Source organism: Pocillopora verrucosa, chromosome 6, assembly GCF_036669915.1.
Source record: "Pocillopora verrucosa isolate sample1 chromosome 6, ASM3666991v2, whole genome shotgun sequence".
NCBI lineage: Eukaryota > Metazoa > Cnidaria > Anthozoa > Scleractinia > Pocilloporidae > Pocillopora > Pocillopora verrucosa.
Window position 1 is genome coordinate 25,204,632 of NC_089317.1, and position 20,357 is coordinate 25,224,988.

Here is a 20,357-nt window from a genome sequence, read left to right on the forward strand (position 1 = left end):
GTGGACAGCGGGCACTGATTCTAGTTCGAAGGACGATTTGGGCGGTAGTGTGATGTGGATATGGTAAGGGTTTTGCTGTTATTTATGTTACGAAGATCCTACCTTTAATAGCTTTCAGATGAATAATAACAGAATTGACATCTTCTTTTGTTCATACTATGTCTTACAGCACAGGTTAAAGTCCTCCCAGCGCGAAAAAGTGAGGCAGTTTATTACCTTCACTGAAACGAATGAAAAGACAGCAATAAACTGCCTGAGCCAAAATGATTGGAGATTAGATGTAGCGTCAGATCTGTATTTCCAGAATCCAGAGAAATACTACATCGACACGAAACCTTTGATAGACAAGAAAAAAGCTCACCCACCTGTTTGATCGTTACAAAGGTAGGAGAAGGGATCTGTATGAAATGAACTTCCTATCTGTTGTATATGTTTTTGTACTCACTAGAGTGTTAACCGTTTAAGGATTATTCAATGTTTTATTGATGATCGTAATGCCCTATTCCATTTTTTCAGAAAGATTATTTAATTTTAGAAATTCTTTTTTTCAAAATCTTGACTCTGATTTGAACGTTTCCGGTGTGGTGAGCTTATACAAAAGCTAGCTACTGTAGGTCGTTTTCCAAGGTCAATCTGTGCATACCTGTAAACTAAATACGTAAATCTGAAACAAGGTGTACGTTTTTTGTAAGTTGTATTTTAAGAACCTTTCAGTTTTACTTATATTTTTTTGGAGTCTGGGAGTATTTATAACCGACCTATAAAGTGGCTCTAGAAATTCTGCAAGGGTGAGGGATATTACATTATGAATGCTTTAAAAGAGTTATTTACAGCCAGACTGGAATTTCCCTGGGGGATTAAACTAGATAAGATACTTTCACGGTAGGAGAGGTATGTGCATCTTGGAGAATTTCAAATTTTGTAAGCTAGTCCCTGGCAAGATTACTTACTAGCAGGAGATCTTGCCCTTTTTGTGGTGAGTTCCATAATTTTACGTTTTGGCCATATGCTTCTGGGTAAGGTCCAGGGTTATATTTGGTCCATTACTTTCTGCCCAGTGTATCCAATTTGTTGTAATATGAATTATGCTCTATTTATTACCATTTTGGTTAGGGAAATTTTGGAAATTTAAATTATAATGCTGAAAGTTTAATCACACAGTAATATTACCATACAATAACCTTTTGTGTGGAATACAAGGTGCAACATGCCAAATGGCATTTCTCAACATTTTTCAATGTGCAATTTCTCTCTGAAGGTTTCAGCTTGTGGGAATATTATTCTCCTTTCCTGGAATCATCTTTAAAACTGATACTTTTACTAGAGAAGTCCTAAAATCCTACCCCACTGGACGGCTCCTGTATCGTTAGGTATTTACAGGATACATTGTTTATTGCATTTTGATTCTTATGTGTTTTTATTTCATCTCCAGATCCTGGTGATGATGATAAAATCATGGCAGAAGGGATAGGGCGTTTTTGTGAAGATCTCAAGTTGGATCCTGCAAGCCTTAAGGTTCTTGTGATAGCTTGGAAATTTAAAGCAGCGACACAGTGCGAGTTTTCAAGGAAAGAATTCACTGATGGCATGGTAGAACTGGGGTGAGCTGGAGAATGAATAAAATATTTAACCCTGTAACTCCCATGAGCAAAGAACTCAGAATTTCTCCTTACAATGTCAATACAATATCAAGTAGACAAGTGTTGCGAATAAAGGACCTATAAATTAGGGGATTATTGGTTGATTAGATACAAATTCTTTAAACTAACATCCTAATAATTAATTATAGTGATTTTCTACCCCCTGTTTACACTCACAACTCCAAAAACCTTTCCCTGTTTTGTAGGGCCAAGTAAGGGAGGGTTACTCCTTGCGGGGGTAACCATTCTGTGTATCTTTAGCCCTTTGGACCCTAAAAGTGATTAGTATCCAATTTCTCCTCACAGTATAACCCCCCTATCACACATTAAGGGTTAGGAGAATAAAGGAAAATCACCATCTAACAAAGCTCCTGATTTATAAACAAATTCTCCCTGTCAGCACTGTAGGAAATGTATATAGAACAGTATAGAGAATATGCATACTGATATACTGATGTTAGGTTGGAAAGGGTTCATTTACCTTCAAAATTATTTCTCTGATGGGTGAAAAGATGCATAAATATTTCTATGTTATATATTTTAAGTCTCGGATACAGTCAAGTTTTCCTTATTTCTTAATGTAGTGTGATTCCATTGACAAACTCCGAAGTAAACTTCCAAGCCTGGAGGCAGACCTTAGAGATAATGGTAAATTTAAAGATTTATACCAGTTCACATTCAACTTCGCCAAAAATCCAGGCCAGAAGAGTTTAGGTAAGTTTACAGGTATTAACCAAGTGTTGATTTGAAAGAGTTTTAATTCTGTGATTTTAGTTTTGTTAGGGAAAAACATACCCACATTCTTAAGCCTCTATATATCCCATTTCAAGGCTTTCATTTGTCCTCTTTACTCTAGTCACAAGTGTGTTGTCAATTTTTCTCTTTTTCTTGCCTCAGTTAACAGAGAGTTTGTAAACAGCATTTTTCTGCTGCATGTTGTTATCACCCTTTTTTTTTGCCCCCTAGATTTAAGGACTTGTCCATAGCATATTGGAATATAATTCTGAATGGAAGATTTAAATTCCTTGATATCTGGTGTGAGTTTCTTTTGGTAAGTAAAACCAATCTTGGCTTTTTAAGTTGTATAGACCCTTTGCAGTTGCAGATCACTTTAGCACCAAAAATTATGCACACATCTTTATTGGCTCTTACCTATGATCTATTTGAGGACAGATGCATTGATGATGTGGTGTCACAGGCAACATGGAGTCTATTTGTTGTTCTAATCACAAAAATCATGTTCTTATTTATTTTTCTTGATAGTTACATCACAAAAAGGCGATATCTAAGGACACATGGAACCTCTTGTTAGACTTCAGTAACATGATTGAGGATGATATGGGCAACTATGATGAAGAGGGTTTGTGTTACAAGGATTATTTCAATATTTGAATATCTCTATGACTTACTGGAAAAATGGTAGTGGACACTTACCTAAATTGCTTTAACTTATATAAAAGAAGCATATCATTAGACAGGCTAAATTTTTAATAACAGAATATATTGTTTATTTAGGGTTCCTTGTGTTTTGATATGAAGATCTTGTACCTTTGTATTTTGTGACTTTACTTCTACTGGCAAAATATTGTAATGAAACAAGTGTGATGACAATGCTTTGATGGTCAGGGTTGTAAACTTACTTCTAGGCTGGTAGGGTAGAGATCTTAAGGGAAATTATCTTTTGTCAGCTTGTAATTCTGAAAATAATACTAAATTTACCAATCACACCCCCATATCTCTCAACTTTGATTCCTTTGTTTTCACTTTCATTCTCAGCAAGGTTTTAAGTTTTTAAGCCATGTTAGTGAGTTGTCTTCTCAAAGGTGAAAACAGTTTTTTATAAGTAATCTGTCTTTTTAATATCATAAATTTTAATGATTGTGTATTGTTTATTTTTTTGCAGGAGCTTGGCCAGTTTTAATTGATGAATTTGTAGAGTATGCAAAACCTAGAATTACTGGAAAGCAGACAACTGTATGATAAGATCATAACTTGCATAAGTAGTACTTCATAATGGGCTTCCTGTAATCATATTTTTACATGAAACTGGAAAATTGTTCGTTTTTCATGAAAGTTCCAGAGCTGACCACTTGAAATGTAAGCTAAACTACAGAGGCAAATACCTCCACTTTGGGACTCTCCTCAAGTTTCACTTGCTAGACAACTGTCAAGGCAGTGATATGTACTCAGGGTGTATATAATGGTGACCAGACTAATATTTTCATACCAATTTTCTTGTTATGATATTGTTAAGTAGTTGGATGGCATATCTTCCTATATTAAACAAACCCTTTCTCTTTATCCCATATTCTACAAACAAGAGGTAAAACTAGCCCCCATTGTAAATTTTTAGCAAAATCAATGCTTTTAGTTAATAATCTCTTTTCGCAATGTAAACTAAAATATTATTATCTCTGTGAATACTGTGAAAAAGTATTGTGGTTGTGAATGGAAGTAAACCAACATTTTCTATCACTTTTGTCTGTTTCATGATTTCTACACCATCAAAAAAAATACAGGGAATAAAATTAATTCTTTTAACCCCTAAACTCCTAGAGGTGATAAATGAGTAACTTCTCCCTTCAATATACATACATTATTCTGCAAAATGGTAATGAGAATACTCAAATTTATTGAGTAGAAGTTATCTTGAACTAACACAAATTCTTGTATCAAGTTTACCAGGGCATGTACAACAGCTAGAGGTGGGAATTAACAGTTAGATTCTGGGTGTTGAAGGGTTGTTATCAGTAATATTCCCTACACTCCACTGAACATTTTTTTTTTTTTACCCCTAAATTCCCAGTATAGTTCTGTAATATTTTCTGTAAGGGAGAAAATCCTTCAAACATTTCTTACACCAAGTAAGAGAGAACTCTGAGGAATCATGCAAATTATCTGAAGCAGACACATAACAGCAACATATAGAAAGCTCTAGTGATAAACTGTATACTTCTGTAAACATTTTACTGCATCAAAGTTTCCAACTAATTTAAGGCAGAGAGATTTCGTACTGTTAATTTCATTGAAGGTAAAAAAGACTTCGTGATGGAGGAGAAGTATGGGAGTTAGCCACCTGGTGAAAATGAGATGATGACAATGGATGCCATGCCACGGAAAATTCACCTTAAGCCTCATTTACTTACTTGCTTTATTTAGGAGAGAATTATGGTGGATTATTGAGCAAGGCAAATGTGCAATATTCTGAGACTGGAAATCTTCTGATAATGAGCAACTTTCTCAAGTAGAAATGACAATTCTTTGCAATAAGTTTTCTCTACATACTGCAATCTCCATATACTGAGTAAAATTAAAGTTTATCTTTTCAATGATTCATCATCTAGTTAGATCGTAAGGAATTCGTAAAGGGTTTCTGTCCTTACATCTAGGCAGTTTAGAAAGCCGCAAAACTCAAGAACAAAAATTTATCTTCCAAAGTGGCACTCTTAATCCCCGCGGTATCAATGAACACTTTTCATTCAAATAATTTATTGTTGTTTTCTCGTCACCACATCCCTACAGATAGCTTAGCTGCATTTTTTGTATATAAACTCACACACAACCCACAATTCCTCCAATCACTCTGATGAAAGGCTAATGCTTGAAAATTCACCCTTCTAAATCTTCATGATGGTCAATTTACGCATTCAACCAAGTTGATAACACTAAATCACCCTAAGGAATTCAGAAATTGTTAACACAATTTGATGACCAAGAACACACAATTTTGTTAAAAGGCAGACTAGCATTCTTCCAATGCTGAATTCAGTTTTAAAAAAATTGTCCAAGAAGTCTCTTTAATCAATATTCCTGCTGTTTACATTGCTTTGATGTTATCTGCCAATTCTTTGGACAATCCACTCTTGCTGACAGAGTGGACATCTGTTATTTTGCACTACCCAGAGTGACATACAGCAATTATGAAATGAGTGATTGCACTCTCCCCACACAACTGAAACAAGAGAAAATTTAATGTTAACACTGCTTCAAAGACATGGAACAATATTCAATTTTTTTGTGAAAAAGTGATATGTCTCTAACCCTTAACTCCCATTCGTGACTACGACAGAGTTTATCAACACAATATCAATGCAATTTCAGGCTGACAAGAGGTGGGAATAAAAAAATAATCAATTAGGGGAATATTTATTAATCCAGTAGCAAATACTCCAAACTAATAGCATGAGAATTGTATGGCAGACAGTAAGGAGAATTTATAATGAGATCTTGGGAGTGAAAGGGTTACAACCATACCAATATAATTCTCCTTGGACCTATTTTTCCTCTTCTTCGACTGTTTAAATAAGTAGTTCAGGTGTGGATAAATAATCAGAAATACCAGAGATCTGTTAGTGGTGAGCTCAAGAACATAATGTTAGTTTCATAGTTTAGTTAGCAAGTCCCAAGGTTAGAATACTCAACGACATAAACTGTCTTACCGACGCATTCTTCTTGTTTGTTGTCAGACTGGCATCGGAGGCAAGCATCTACACACGTGGAATACAAAGAATTCGATGAAAAAATATAATAACTTTTTGGGAAAAAAAGAAACAAACAAACGACTGCTGAACTTCAGAAACAGACTAAAAATTGGCTGATCTAAACTCACCCATTACTTGCACGCGACAAATGGCACACGTATCGCATTCTACATCCCAAGACCACATGGCTACAGCATTCCACTTTTTGAGAGTAAACATTTTCTGTACTCCTTGATCTTTAGACGGAGTGTTTTCCTCCATTGTCACGTCCTGTGACTCCTCGACCGAAGTTTCGGCAGCCATCTTGTTCAGCCCACAAGCCACTTCGCGCAGCTTGCCGTTGACAAAACAACACTCCCAAGGGACTCTACCCGAGTAACTTAGTCACGATTGGGGAAAAAAAAGGAACAGCGGGCCCTGTGCGGTTGAAAATTTAGTTTTTGAATTTAAAACGAAATTAATTCATGTTTCATTCATCCTCCACATTCTGAATTGAATAGGCATGGCAGGAAGTGAGTGCTTTTTTTTTAAGCGTTGATCCTCACTCCCTAGGATAGGGTAAGGTACGTACATTTGTTTACAGTGACCAGAGGAGTGTCATGGGAATGTTTCCAGCCGTTTGAACGCTTTTGTAACATCATGGCACAGCCAGGTTACGGGTACCCACCGCCTGTGGAAAGTAACCCTCAACTTCAAGGAGGTTATCAACCACCTCAAGGAGGTTATCCACCGCTTCAAGGTGGTTATCCACCACCTCAAGGTGGTTATCCCCCACCACAAGCAGGTTATCCGCCGCCGGCGCAACCTGGATATGCTCCCACTCAACCTGGCTATGCACCGCCTGTTAGCCAACAACCTGGTAAAAAAATTAAGTTTTTGACGGCTTTTTGAATTGCTTTCAATCAGGGCTGTCACTCTTTAACATCAGTTTTCAGGTCATTAACTATTGCTTGCGATCAAATTCAGAAAAAGTTCTTCACCCCGCCATACGTGATAACGAAATTTGTTCGTCGATGACTCGAAACTACACCGTGCTTAAAACAGGAAAAATACTTTCTAGATTACTAAACCTAGTGTAATTTAATTTTATTAGAAAATAGTGCGAAGAAACTCGATCGAAATATAGAATACACTTCGTAAGGTTTTCCAATGTACTGTCAACGAGATTCACGGAGAATCACCTCGGAATTGTGTCGCTTAAAAAGCACTTGTTTGTCCTTTTAGTAATGTAATGTGAGCAGAAGCTCTCATATAGAGTGTTAAAACTACAAAAATACAAACTTTGTTTATTTTGCCGAAGGATTTGCAGCCCCAGCTCCTGCAGGTTATGGACAAATGCAATGGATGCCTCCTCCCCCAGTTCCAGCGAACTGTCCTCCAGGACTGGAATATCTAACCCAAATAGATCAACTTTTAATAAAACAGCAAGTCGAACTCCTAGAAGGTAAATGTTTAGAACTCGGCTGTTTATTCCGTAGGTTTTTTCTTTGAATACATGGTTACATGTAATCTTTTCAGACTTATGTGCATGCACATATATATTTATTTGTTTGGATACTTTTACAGCTTTCACTGGCTTTGAAACCAACAACAAATACAAGATTTTGAACAGCATGGGACAGCAGGTGTTTTTCGCAGCGGAAGGTGAGAACATTTAGTTGTCACGTATACTACAATTTTGCAGTAATATTTTGCGGCTTCAAATATTAAAACAGAATTCCACTAACGAATTGAACGCACACCTTATTAATTCAGAAAGATATATGCAGTTCTCATTAATTTTTAAAAAACTGAAGGGATACTTAGCGGTACCTGCTAATTCATGTTTCAACGGAACTCTTTTTTTTTCCATCATTATTCGTGTTCGCGGTTTCCGTTTTTTATAATGAGCATGCGAAAACATTTTTCCGCATTCTTTAATAGCAAATCATAAGAAATATGCGTGTTAGGCTGGATTTTACTTTTTACATTTTTTCTTTATTTGTTCGGTGAAGTTCAAGACAGAGAGCTAACTTAATTAAAATTATGATCTAGAATAAGGCGCATGAAAATTTGAAATTTTGTTCTATTTTGATACGCTGTGGTTGATATGTGCAGTGTAATTTCATATTAAAGTTTCTTAATTAGTTTTAAATCATAATTTAGTGGCTGGATTTTTTAGGGAAATTAGCTTGAAATTTTCCCTGATGAATCACGAAGGCTTGTTAATATTTATACAAGCTTATGTAAGTAGAGTGGAGTAATAATTATATTTCGGTAGATCATGGTTTATATTCCTTTAACTCAATTTTTCATGGTTAAATATTAGAAAAAAAATTTTAACTATATGATTTACTTGGATGGCCTTCCTTTCCCAGCATGTCTTTGCCCTTTTCCCTGACTCCACCTCTTTCTGAGAATTCAGATCTAATAAACTCTGATTATAAGATTATAAATGATACATTTTTCTGTTGGTATGTTTTAGATACTGATTGCTGTACACGACAGTGTTGTGGCCCAGGAAGACCTTTTGAAATGAAAATCCTGGACAATCATCAGCAGGAAATTGTGCATTTGACTCGTCCTCTGCGTTGTCAGTCTTGCTTATTTCCTTGTTGTCTTCAAGAGATTGAAGTGCAATCACCACCTGGGACAGTCCTTGGCTACTGTGCTCAAGAGTAAGAAACTTATTGCTTACTCACAAAGAGAGGGCATTTTGATTGAGAATTATCATGGGACCAAAACCTCAGTAATCACAACAGCCAATCAACCCATAATGAAAATTAGCAAAATGCAGGAAGTGTGGGAAAACTCATGTGAACTAGTCACAACTGGGTTTTTTCTAATCTGATTGGTGAAAAGGCTGGAATAAGTCTTCTGGACCAATCTTGGAGGAAATCAAGCTAAATCAAAACAATCCCATATTACTTTTGACACTGTTGAAAATAGCTCTATGTGGGTCCTTGCTTAACTCATTATGGGAAATAAGTGCATCTTGAGATAAAAATAAATCTGATAGTTAGAGGTTATGACAGCCTTTCTTTCAATTTTAAGTATGTCTGTATCTTTGACATCATTAAAATATCACCAGCAAGAATTAGCCACATGCTTTTAGCAAACTAGAATTAAGGTGTACACACAAATATTATTTTATCTTTAGATGGTCAATATGCATTCCTAAGTTTACAATCCAGAATGCTGACAGAGAAACAATCCTGAGAATTGAAGGACCCTTCTGCCAGTGCAATCTCTGTGGAGATGTTGACTTTCAGGTAACAGCTTGCAACATTGTGGTGCAATTTTTGATTGTTTGCATTTTAGTTGGCTATATTTACGAATCTGTTTGCATTCAACACACTGTATTTGACTAAACCCTTTAACTTCCAAGACCTGATTGTCAATTCTTCCCTCTGGCTGCTGCACATTTCCTTGTAAATTAGTTATGGGAACTTGGTGCTAGATTAAGATAGCAGCTTCTATATGATGAGTTCTATGAGAATATTCTCATAACCTGTTTGCTGACTAATGTATGGATATTATAGGGAGAAGTTTCATGTTAATCACTTCTGGCAGTTAAAGGGTTAAGATTGATTAAAATAAGGTTACATTGAACCACTGAAGCCTCTTATATGGTTCCTTCCCTATCTGCCTTAAAATTACTTCATCTCAATCGGCCATGCTTTACTAGGAATGGTTTTCTACTGTCACACAATGTAATAGCCCCTTGGATGTGAATAGTGACATTCCAACAGAATGCTGCTAGTTTTCTCTATGCAATAAGAGTGACTGGTTGTTGAGGTGGACCTCTTTGCTTGAGGAATACTTGATGATACTTCATCACTTGTGTTAACTGGTAATGTTATGTTTTCTTTGTGAATGAAACAGGTGCTCTCTGCAGATGGCCAGAATCAGGTTGGAAGAATTTCTAAACAGTGGACTGGTTTGGTAAAGGAGGCGTTTACTGATGCAGACAACTTTGGTATCACATGTAAGTTATTATCTTAACTATTTGAGAGAAATTACTGCCAGCAGTGATTCTGAGGGTTCTCTGACTTCCTCTCTCACATGTTAACTTAACCCTATAACCCCTGAGAGTGACTGGCATCTAATTGTCTCCTTACATTATCACCCTGAATCACACATGAAAGTCATGAGAGAATAAAGGAAATGATCTCTAACCAAAGAAGCTCTTGATTGTTAAACAAATTATCCCGGTCAGCACCTCAGGAGATGAGTAGGGAACATTATGGAGAATATTCATAATGATGTTAGGGTTTACAGGGTTAAAGTGGTTTGGTTGCACAGTTTTGACTCTCAATGGTAGTGCACCCCCAGCTCGGCACTTTCAACTCTGTTTACTTCCTATTATATGGATTCTATGGGATGCACCTCCCAAAAAGCCTAGGGATACATTTTCAGGTAAAGCAGTATATCAAAGGGTAGGGAATTCATTATCTAAGGTATAGGAAAAAGAAAGAAATGGTTTTCATTTAATTGTGTTTGAAAGGGCCCATAGGTTGATCTCTAGATGTTTTTTAAAGCTTCCTTGAAAATAAGAGTTTTTCATTACTAAGTTAAGTGCTTTTATTTTACTTTTGTGTTTCGACTGTTACAGGGCAGAAAAGGAATGTTGTGTTTTATTTCTATGTGAATAAAAGTGATCTTTTTTCTTTTTGGAAAAAGAGGTACATAGAACAGATTATGTCTATTTATAGATTAGTGGCTAGCATTTTTTTAAGGATTTTTTTTTTTTAAATTTGCAGTTCCTATGGATCTTGATGTGAAAATGAAGGCTGTTGTACTTGGTGCTTGTTTTCTCATTGTAAGTTCACTTGCTGGTCACTTTCTGTATGAACTATACCTAGTAGAGGATGCCTAAGGGGAATGGGGTCCTGATCTTGTTTTACACACATTTATGGAAAATCAATTCATCGTATTTATGAGAGGAAAACTTCAAATCTCTCATCTTGTGTGAAAGAGAAAATTTCTGGAGGCAAATACATGTCAGGCTGGTTCTTAAATTTACAAATCCTGCTCACCTCACTGGAAAATTCACACATTACATGTTAATTTTGTCCTTAGCATATCAGGCACTGGCAGCATGACTCAGTGTCCAACCACTTGTGGTTGGTACCCCAAGCTAGGCTCAGTGTCTAGCCACTTGTGGTTGGTACCCCAAGCTAGGCTCAGTGTCTAACCACTTGTGGTTGGTGCCCCAAGCTAGGCTCAGTGTCTAACCACTTATGGTTGGTACCCCAAGCTAGGCTCAGTGTCTAGCCACTTGTGGTTGGTACCCCAAGCTGGGCTCAGTGTCTAACCACTTATGGTTGGTACCCCAAGCTAGGCTCAGTGTCTAGCCACCTCAGTGGTGTTCTCAACATGACTCTGTTTCCAGCCACCTTAGTTGTGTCCTCAACACAACTTGGTGTTAGGCCACTCATGGGTTTGATCCCAAGTATGATTTCATGTCCAGTCACTCATGGGCAGTGTTCCCAGCAGGACTCAATGTCCAGCCACTTCCCCATGCTAGAGGTTATTAGACACATCACTTGGATGTTGGCTCGAAGTTGTGAATGAGGAATTGGAGGTGGGAGAATTCTCCAGCTACTGTGCCAAATTCTCTACCTACATTCTGATTACCTGAGCTATTTTATTCAACTAATAATATTTCTTCTGCTTCCACTGTACACAATTCTCCTGATGCTACAGTTTAACCCCTAAGTGTGACTAACATCTAATTTCTCCTTACAAAATTACCCTTAAATTAACAGTAAGGTTATGAGAATAAAGGAGATGATCACCAACTAAAGAGGGTCTTGATAGTTGAACAAATTCTCTTTGTCAGAACCCAAGGAAATGTGTAGGAGTAGTATGGAGAAGATGCATACTGATGTTAGGGATTAAAGGGTTCATGAAAACAATGCTATTATGAGAGAACTTACCTTTCTTCAAGTTAAAAATGAATGTATGTAGTGTTTGTGTATACCTCTGTAACTCAATTATATATCTTGCTATTTTTGTTCCTGAAATCCGTTATTTTCCCTCTTCATAGGATTTCATGTTCTTCGAGCAAGCACAGAACCAGGATAATAGCAGTTATTAATCAGTACCACCAGAAAAGTTTATCAAGTTTAGCAGGGAAGGAACCAGAAAAGAGCATGTATACGTAATGTTTTGCAGGAGTGCAGAGAAATTTATTGCTATATAGAGATTGTCAATGACATGGACAATCCAGCCTTTCACTGAAACTGTATACCTTTTTTTTTCTTTTTTTTTTTTTTTAATGAACGGTTTCAACAACCGTTTTGTCGCACAAGGCTGTTTCCTTGTGGTGGTGTGATATCACGCAAGTGTCATAGATAGGCATCATATCACGCTCTTCGTAAAATCCCGACGAGATCAATATTTCAGTTTTTTTTTGTTTGTTTACAAGGTTATAGTCGTTCGTGGTTGACACTCGTTGATTTTGATGTTTTCATTTGACTAAGTTTTTTAGCAACCAGGAGAAGTAATTGAAAGAAAGGGCTGTCTTTAAGCTGAAAGACTGCCTCGAGACTGCCGTTTCGGACAGTTGCTAATGGAAATTTGACCCCCTAAAGATATGTGCATGTCTGAAAACATAATGATTGTAATAATATAGATTTTTTCAAGTGATTACCGCTGATCGTTGACAAAACATAGTTTGTTGCTGGAGTAAAGTATTCTCAGGTATAAATTTTTATCGTTCTCCTTTGAGGCCGTTCATCGGTAAGTTGCATTATTCTTCCTTTAAAACAGGCGCGGTGTTTACGTTGCGTGACTTCCTGGGCTCAGTTGCGTTAAGGGCGGATAACGCCATCCAACGAATAAATCGCTATCCAGCGGATAAGTGATAGAAAAACGTATATCGTTATTCACCGGATAGAGATTTATCCAGTGGATAGTGTTATCCGATCTTCGAACAACCGGGGCCTGGAGAACGGATGCTAAGGAGATTATCGTCATTAGGATGCAGACACCGCTTTTACTTAACGTTTCTCAAGTACCATCTCAAGTAAGCTAGGTCAACACAGTTTGCGTTATTTTTTATATCGTACGAATGTATGTTTAACTTGATAAACAACGTTAAACATTAGTCCAGTGAGCTGTAAAAAGGATGAGGGACTGATAAGCCAATTATGAACAAGGCTCCTTAAAGATTGGAAAGATATAAACGGAATGAAAGTAGACGCTCTTGATAAACTTGGCCTTCGTATTTTATGGTACTCAGCATGTGATTTTTCTCATTTCATTTGGATACATTTAATTTGAAATTGAAATAAAGTTTATGAGGTTAATTAGGTTAATTACTTTTATCGGCTTCTGTTTTTGCTGCTTTGGTGTGTTCCCTCTTCAAATTTCTTAGTACTCCGCTTATGGTGGTGCTTCATGATTCTTGGTTTTCGTGACTTGCGAGCGGAGCATTCCTCCCCCCCTCCCCTTCTCCGACATTCCCTGATGAAGCAGGCTGTGAGGTGTAATTACAGCAGAAGCAAACCAAGGTCCAGAATCTTCCCAAGTCCTCTACGCTCTCGGATATTCCCTTCCATTCAGCATCATTGCGGGTGCGAGACTTCATAACCTTCTATGTTTTAAAGATAAAGTATACTTCGGCATCAGGGTGTGAGCATGATTTCCCAGTAAAGAGGAGAGATCACATACTAGCGTCTTGTGGCATTTCGAAGCATGTCAGGTTGTTTTATAAATGATTATTGCTGTCATTAAAAACCATTACTTAATTTTAACAAACAGAGGAGAAACAAGCATTATTTCACACTCGCTCCCCACCCCCCCCCTCCGTCACTTTCAAAGTAGCGCTCGTGCTCTACTGACCAGCCCTGTTATCTAACCAAGAATTCCTCCGTACATCACACTTCAGCAACTTGGTTTGAAGGGTTTGAAAAAGTATTCATAATAATCCGAACATTTGCAATCGATTTGTATATCTGAGCTTCCCTCAACATTACTTTCCATCCGGCTAAGGAAATTTCCCAACCTCTGCGTGGTATTTTGTCGGATTTCTTCCCAACCTTTTAGGCAGCAAAACCTACGCAAAGAACACAATGCAGACAAATAAACAGACAAGAAGGTCACGTGATCCAATTTTACTCTCGGTGCGTAAATTCTAAGAACTCAACTAATGACCTCGCTGACAGGAAGTTGTCTGACCACCCCGCTACAGCTCCAGTCAGCCCTGACGCCGTGAGCCATGTCGATTCCAACTCGGCCGCATTGAGTCAGCGCGGAACTCATCAGCAATGGCGGAAAAAGCGAAAACAAGTTCGCTTCGGGTTCTTGTAGCGCTAGCTCTGGTGTTGTTACTCGTGTATTGCGTGTCACTGAGTGCCTTCGTCGTTTATTTGATGCGAGATTACAACGAGTTGAGACATTACGTCCAAGATTTGCGGGGTAGAGTTGTTTTATTGGAGAAGGGAACAGTTAACGCTTCTAAGACGACTGTGCCGCCCTCAAGCACCCAGGACCAACGTGAAAACAAGGACAAAAGACCTCAGGTAATACAACAAGTCCAAAATAATCGACGATTACGTCCTACGCAATCAGATATTTTAATTCATGTCATCGATAATACTTAGTGCGCGACGAGATGTCTCTTTCCACAAAACCAGCCTTGTTGACAACTGATGCAAATTTGGAACAAAAGGTCATCCTTGATTGCGTGTTGAAGATAAATCTGCATACATCCATTACTCCTGATCGTTATCTGTCACGTTACCAAAATAAAACCTCCCTCTAGAGTAAGATGTCACTTTCTGCCGCCTGATAGAAATGATCATTCGAATTCTCCACAATTATCAGTTAAAACGGGGTCATCAATTATCTCCACGCGAAGGAAAAACGGATATCATGTTGCTCATTGTTGTCTAATACGGAGCTTTACTTTCCTTCCGGATTTTCATGCCAGACAGCATGAAGCTAAAATTCTCGGAAAGGAAGAGACTTTCACTGCTAATTCATCTTTAAATGCAAATGTATAGTAACACCGACATCATTAGTTAGCCTCCTGTGGCTGGTATTGTGTACAAACACCGCAAAGTTGATATTTAATCGCTGTTAATGACCCCGGTCTTCAGCAAGTTCAACGATGTTGAGCCAATTTTATCTTCCTGTGTCGGGTTCTTTGTCCATTTTTCATATAGAAGTTTTCAATCGTGAAAAAAAAAAAACTGCTGCATTCCAACTGGAAACGTATACGACTCACTCATTCATTCCCATTTCCGTTTTCTCGTTTTTCTCAGTCATCTTTCTTTTCCCCTTCTTTCGGCTGTTAATTTCGCAGTCAAGAGCATTCTCCTCGCAATTCTATCGCAGCAACCAGTTCTTTTTTGACCCAAAGAGCAAAGAGCAAATCGTTAAAGCTTGCCACACATTCTGGGGTTAGTCTTGGTCAAAGTAGTCACTTTAGAACATCTTAATGAACCACAATTTTAACGAGATGGTTGTGTTTGACGCTACAAGTAGCTCATGTATCTTCTTATCATTATTAGGGCTCCCGGCTGTCTGTGATTCCACCTGGACAAACAAGAGAGTAGATAGATAAATAAACAGGACAACTTCGCTTTACCTGATAGTTTTATAGCGTTAATTTGTAAAGTGAAATCACAAATTGATCGCTGCTACATCAGGAACCCAAATATGTTGGCCGAGATCTTATCCTGCACTGGCCTGTGTCGCTCTACCAGAATACGAGAAACACGCACGCGGGGGAGCCCACCCGCCTGTCATTCTAAATCACTTACGGCTAATGAAGCATGTTTATGACGAGCTAAAGGCTCAATAACATCGAACTTTTTAACTTTATACAGATGACTGAAATTGTTGACATCAAGAACGTTTTCCATGAGAGGCGCAAAAGAAACTCTCCAAGCGCTTGTGGGAAGGTTATGTGTCCTAGCGGACCCCCCGGCCCTCCAGGACCGTCAGGTAAGGCATCATCCAGGTCCAGCTTTTGTCTTTGACCGTATTCTGGAATATAAAACTGGGAATAAACGATCCAAAAGTTCACGCAAAAACATTTGACCGTTCTTTCAGTATTATTGATCAATTAGGAAATCTTAATAAGACCGAAAAAAAAAGGAAAACAATATTTTTACATGGTTATATAGGCAAATACCAATTGTAGTGCATCCGTTTAATTTTAGCTGTCATTTACTTTTTCGACAAGGATTCCTGCCTGGATATCCTAAAACTAAAACAACCATGATGGTGAAAGATAATGTTTATAAGATAGCGTTCGGTTCAATTCTATGTCTACGAGGTCTTCAATTTCTTGCCATGAAATTCCAACGGATGGTCAGATTAACTTGTCTGTCTGTGTTTCATTATCAGGTGCCAAGGGAAGAAGAGGAAAAAAAGGACAACAAGGTTATTTTGTGCCTCAGGCACCGATAATTGTAAATGCTAATATGGGGCACACTTGTAAATGCCAAGGGAGGGGGGATAAGGAGAGGAATAAGTTTAAATGCGAAGGAGGGGAGGGGGGGATAATTGTTAATACGAAGGAGGGATAATCGTATGATTTATAACAAATTTGCACCACACGAAGCTCAAAAACCATCAACTCACGTTCATTTTAAAATTAAAGAATTTCAAGCTTTTGCTCAGTGCCAACATTTGACTGGTTCAGTCGCGAAAATAAAGAGTGCGAAATCAAAAATCGCAAAAATCTGATTGTTTGTGTTGTTTTAGATTTCTGTTTTCATTGGCTAAGAAAAAGATACAATTGAGAGCAAAAACTGGGGCGACTTTTAAATAACTGTCCTTGTTGGAAGCCAATCAGGATTACTAGTGATATCCAGTTGTACGTAATAAAAAAACCTAATCTATTTTCATTTCAATTTGAAGGTCCCATCGGTCAAAAAGGACCAGCAGGTCCACAGGGTTCCCAGGGACCCTACGGGCCACCAGGTCCTTCAGGCGAAGTAGGTCCACCTGGGCCAAAGGGAGACCCAGGAGAATTGGGTAAGTCACACTTCGTACATGATACAAGCTCAGACATTAGGGACGGCTGTACAAGCAAATTACATGAGTGCAGGCTCACCCTATTTTTTTTTTTGTGTGTGTGTGTCTGCAGGAGAGAGAGGACCCCCAGGACTCATGGTAGGAATCTTGCTCAAATTTTTGTTTGTTGTAAACCTTGCATCAACAGCATTCTGTTCAAATTAATTCGATTCAAAATATATGTCAAAGTGAGACTCGTTTTTGACTTTTCTTTTGAGTTTCTCGTAACTCGTGTTTTTTTTTTCCTTTTTTTTTTCCCTTTTCTTCTGTTTTTCTCACAAGTTGAACTGTAACAACACCATCATCAACATGTTTCTCTCTTTTCCAGATGCGAGAGAGTGCTCACTTGGTTGGCGACGGAAAAAGAGTACATCATGCTGGTTAGTTAAGTCTCGTGACCGTGGGTCAATTTTCTCCTTGATCTTCGCAAGCGAAATAAAGTTTGAAACTGCTGAACGCGCTCCGCACTCATGTAGCGAATAAGTATTATTGTTGTAATAATCTGCTTCGTATGGCGCAGTATAACGTTAGTAATTATGCTATACCTGGTGTGTCATTCACTCGTTCCAGCGCGTGCGCCTCAAGCTCACCCTACTCAGCCAGCTTCCGCGCTGGCTCAGCTAATAAAAAAGGCCTATGGGAGGGTCTCAATGGGGTGATGGCTTTTACGGCTATCGGTTAAAATTTTGGCCAATTTCCAGCTAACGGTTAACACCTTTCCATTGTTTCCACCAGACATATTTTTTACGGTTAACTTTTTTTACGACTAACGGTTAAAATTTGTCAATTTTTACGTCTAACGGCTAAATATTTTGGCCGTTTTACGGCTAACGGTTAACCCCATTGAGACCCTCCTATGGCCATCGATGGTCTGGCTCACAATAGAGTTCTATGTATAGCTCAGTGTTAAGCATCGGAGGGCGTCATCTAAAGATCAGGGGGTCGATTTCTCGTGGATGACCCAGATTTTCCGTTATCCAACGCTCGTGACAATACGAATAATATTCGTTTTATACCAGGAACAGTTGTTATGAGAAATGCCATTTTGATAACACGCCACTACCCGGTCAGGGTTCGAATTCGTACCTCTCGATTTGATGCCCTCGACGTATTAACTCTTAGGCCACCATGCACGTCTCTACACAATCAAAATTTAACTTGTGGATTGTTTATAAATGTGTTGACTTTGTTGGGTAGGCACCGTTCATCGTTGGAAGGAAGGCCACGTCAATGGAAGTATCTTGTACAGACGACATGTGGGTCACCTGGTGATCGGTCGTTCTGGAATGTACTATGTTTACAGCCAGATGTATTACTACGATTGCACCAGCTACTCAATGAACCACTACACTGTTCTAAATGACCGCAAAATCCTCGGGAGCGTCTCAAGCACAGTGAATTGCTCGAGAAAGTACAACACCAACTTCCAGGGAGGCGTTTTTCATCTGAATCGAGGCGACATTCTTAAAGTGGAAGTGTACAGGAGTAAGATTTACTACATGGCGGCTCCTTATAGTTACTTTGGAGTGTTCATGTTGTATCCTGACTAAGGCATTGAGCCTTTCATCTTCATGCATTTTTTTTTTGAAAGAAGTGGTCAATCCTTTTTTTTTTCGATTTTATACATTTCATACCTAACCTGTTAGCCTCTCGTTAGTGGAAAGTCAAGTTCGTTGCACTCGCTTTGAGTATATTTACACCATGGGTAAAATTAAAACGAAAAGGAAATCAGAACGAAAGCCACGCGCATGACCGGTGCAAGTTAACTTTGGGACTGATCATTATTTATCGCCTAGGGGAGAGGTCGAAGTATTTGGTTGAGTCACAATAAAATTTACTTGTTGCCCCCATAAGGCTCTGTAGTATTCAAATGATTCTCCTCAAGTGGCGGTCAATATTTTACTGTCCCCCCCATATAAAATCTGTTAGAGACGTCTGATCCCCCCTCATCTCCCCCTGAGAACCATGTGATCCTCAAAACTCCCCTGCCCTCTCTCTCCCCCCCCCTATTGGTAATGAATAATGACTAGTCCCTCATTAGCAACGACCGCTTCTCTATCATAATGCAGGAACCGCACCGTGGAAGGACTTGGGAGGGGGGGGCCTTAGCATCCCCCCCTTTTTTTTTAAACTTGTCCTGCCGAGCGTGCCCTAATCCCCCTGCCTTCTCGGCTGAAGCTTATGAGTTCGTCTTTGATCCTCCCACACTTAAAATTTGCTGCACGGACCTTGTTTTGTAGGTTCTTAGATATATCGATAATTTCAGTCATTTTCACAATTTTTTGGTAATGTTTATCATGTTAACTAGATATAGAAATCCAAATTTTGATCCTGTGAACAGTTACCCTTCCTGTAGACGTTAGCGTACAGACAAATTGTAAATCGTTAAAATGTTAGCCTTCTCGGCCAAAGAGACTCATAAATTAGGGTGTTCTTCGAAATTGTATTAGTCTTAGTCTTAGTCATCATTTATGGATTTAATTATAGTAAAAGAAAGGCGACTTTATTTTCGGTATCCGAATAGTGCTTAAATGATTTTTCGGTAAATCAGGCTCAAATCATGTGGAAAGTAGTTTGACGCATAATTGTTTCCATTTTGGCTAGTTTAAATCAAATAGTTAGTCAAGTTAACCACAGTAAGTCATCAAACGCGCTTTACTTTGCTTTTTATACTGTTTTTGTGTATGGAGTTGTAAAAATTCATATTTCTAATAAAAATAGATCTGCCTACCAATGTTTGGCGTTTGACAGAGTCAGCTTGGCATTTACTCTTTTTGTTTGTTTTTCCAAGTTTTTGTTTGTTTGTTCCAATTCATCTTGCAACGAAGGTAATAACAAGGAGTTAAATCAAGACTTGGAGAACTGTACAGTAGTTTTTCATGAAAACAGCCTGTTTTGACCATGTGCCCATTGTTTACAGGTAGCAGTTACGCCTTGAGAGATAAAGTTTGACTCACAGCAGCGAAGAAATACTAGATTTGCATCCTGAAGTAGTTTAATTTCTGAGCATCACCGATGAATATCCACATAGCTTTAACAAATTTAGGCAAGACCCCTTTCTACAGCCACTTTCCAAGGCGCCCGTAAAAACACGGCGTTCGAGATCGAATTCATTATTCCTTATGCAAACATTCCAAATCAGCAAAAATTAGCTACGATCATGAAACCACAGCTTTATTTAACTCATAGACGAATGATGACCCTCCCAAATTTATTCACT

The 20,357-nt window shown here is 38.3% G+C and overlaps 4 protein-coding genes across 4 annotated transcripts; 3 read left to right on the forward strand and 1 right to left on the reverse strand.

Moving 5' to 3' along the window:
• Nucleotides 1–14: 14 nt before the first annotated feature.
• LOC131779750 (DCN1-like protein 1) lies at nucleotides 15–4,115 on the forward strand. The gene is given in 9 exon segments (XM_066168577.1): nucleotides 15–63; nucleotides 170–346; nucleotides 348–384; nucleotides 1,433–1,601; nucleotide 1,702; nucleotides 2,225–2,377; nucleotides 2,614–2,691; nucleotides 2,904–3,000; nucleotides 3,544–4,115. Coding segments are annotated over 9 exon segments (792 nt in total). The 5' UTR covers nucleotides 15–60; the 3' UTR covers nucleotides 3,621–4,115.
• LOC131779844 (RING-box protein 2) lies at nucleotides 2,903–6,435 on the reverse strand. Its single transcript, XM_059096465.2, has 3 exons — nucleotides 6,250–6,435; nucleotides 6,080–6,127; nucleotides 2,903–5,592 (listed from the first exon to the last, which is right to left on the reverse strand). Exons 1-3 carry the CDS (start codon nucleotides 6,422–6,424, stop codon nucleotides 5,474–5,476), a joined length of 342 nt encoding a protein of 113 aa, XP_058952448.1. The 5' UTR covers nucleotides 6,425–6,435; the 3' UTR covers nucleotides 2,903–5,473.
• Nucleotides 6,436–6,709: 274 nt separating this feature from the next.
• Nucleotides 6,710–13,425, forward strand: LOC131777060 (phospholipid scramblase 2). Its single transcript, XM_059093313.2, has 8 exons — nucleotides 6,710–6,980; nucleotides 7,422–7,565; nucleotides 7,688–7,765; nucleotides 8,586–8,778; nucleotides 9,261–9,372; nucleotides 9,986–10,088; nucleotides 10,864–10,922; nucleotides 12,153–13,425. The coding sequence occupies exons 1-8, from the start codon at nucleotides 6,761–6,763 to the stop codon at nucleotides 12,201–12,203; spliced, it is 960 nt and encodes a 319-aa protein (XP_058949296.1). The 5' UTR covers nucleotides 6,710–6,760; the 3' UTR covers nucleotides 12,204–13,425.
• An 845-nt stretch (nucleotides 13,426–14,270) lies between these two features.
• LOC131785560 (ectodysplasin-A-like) lies at nucleotides 14,271–19,886 on the forward strand. The gene is made up of 7 exons (XM_059102510.2): nucleotides 14,271–14,631; nucleotides 15,943–16,060; nucleotides 16,466–16,501; nucleotides 16,982–17,098; nucleotides 17,211–17,236; nucleotides 17,466–17,517; nucleotides 18,335–19,886. The coding sequence occupies exons 1-7, from the start codon at nucleotides 14,377–14,379 to the stop codon at nucleotides 18,685–18,687; spliced, it is 957 nt and encodes a 318-aa protein (XP_058958493.2). The 5' UTR covers nucleotides 14,271–14,376; the 3' UTR covers nucleotides 18,688–19,886.
• Nucleotides 19,887–20,357: the final 471 nt, after the last annotated feature.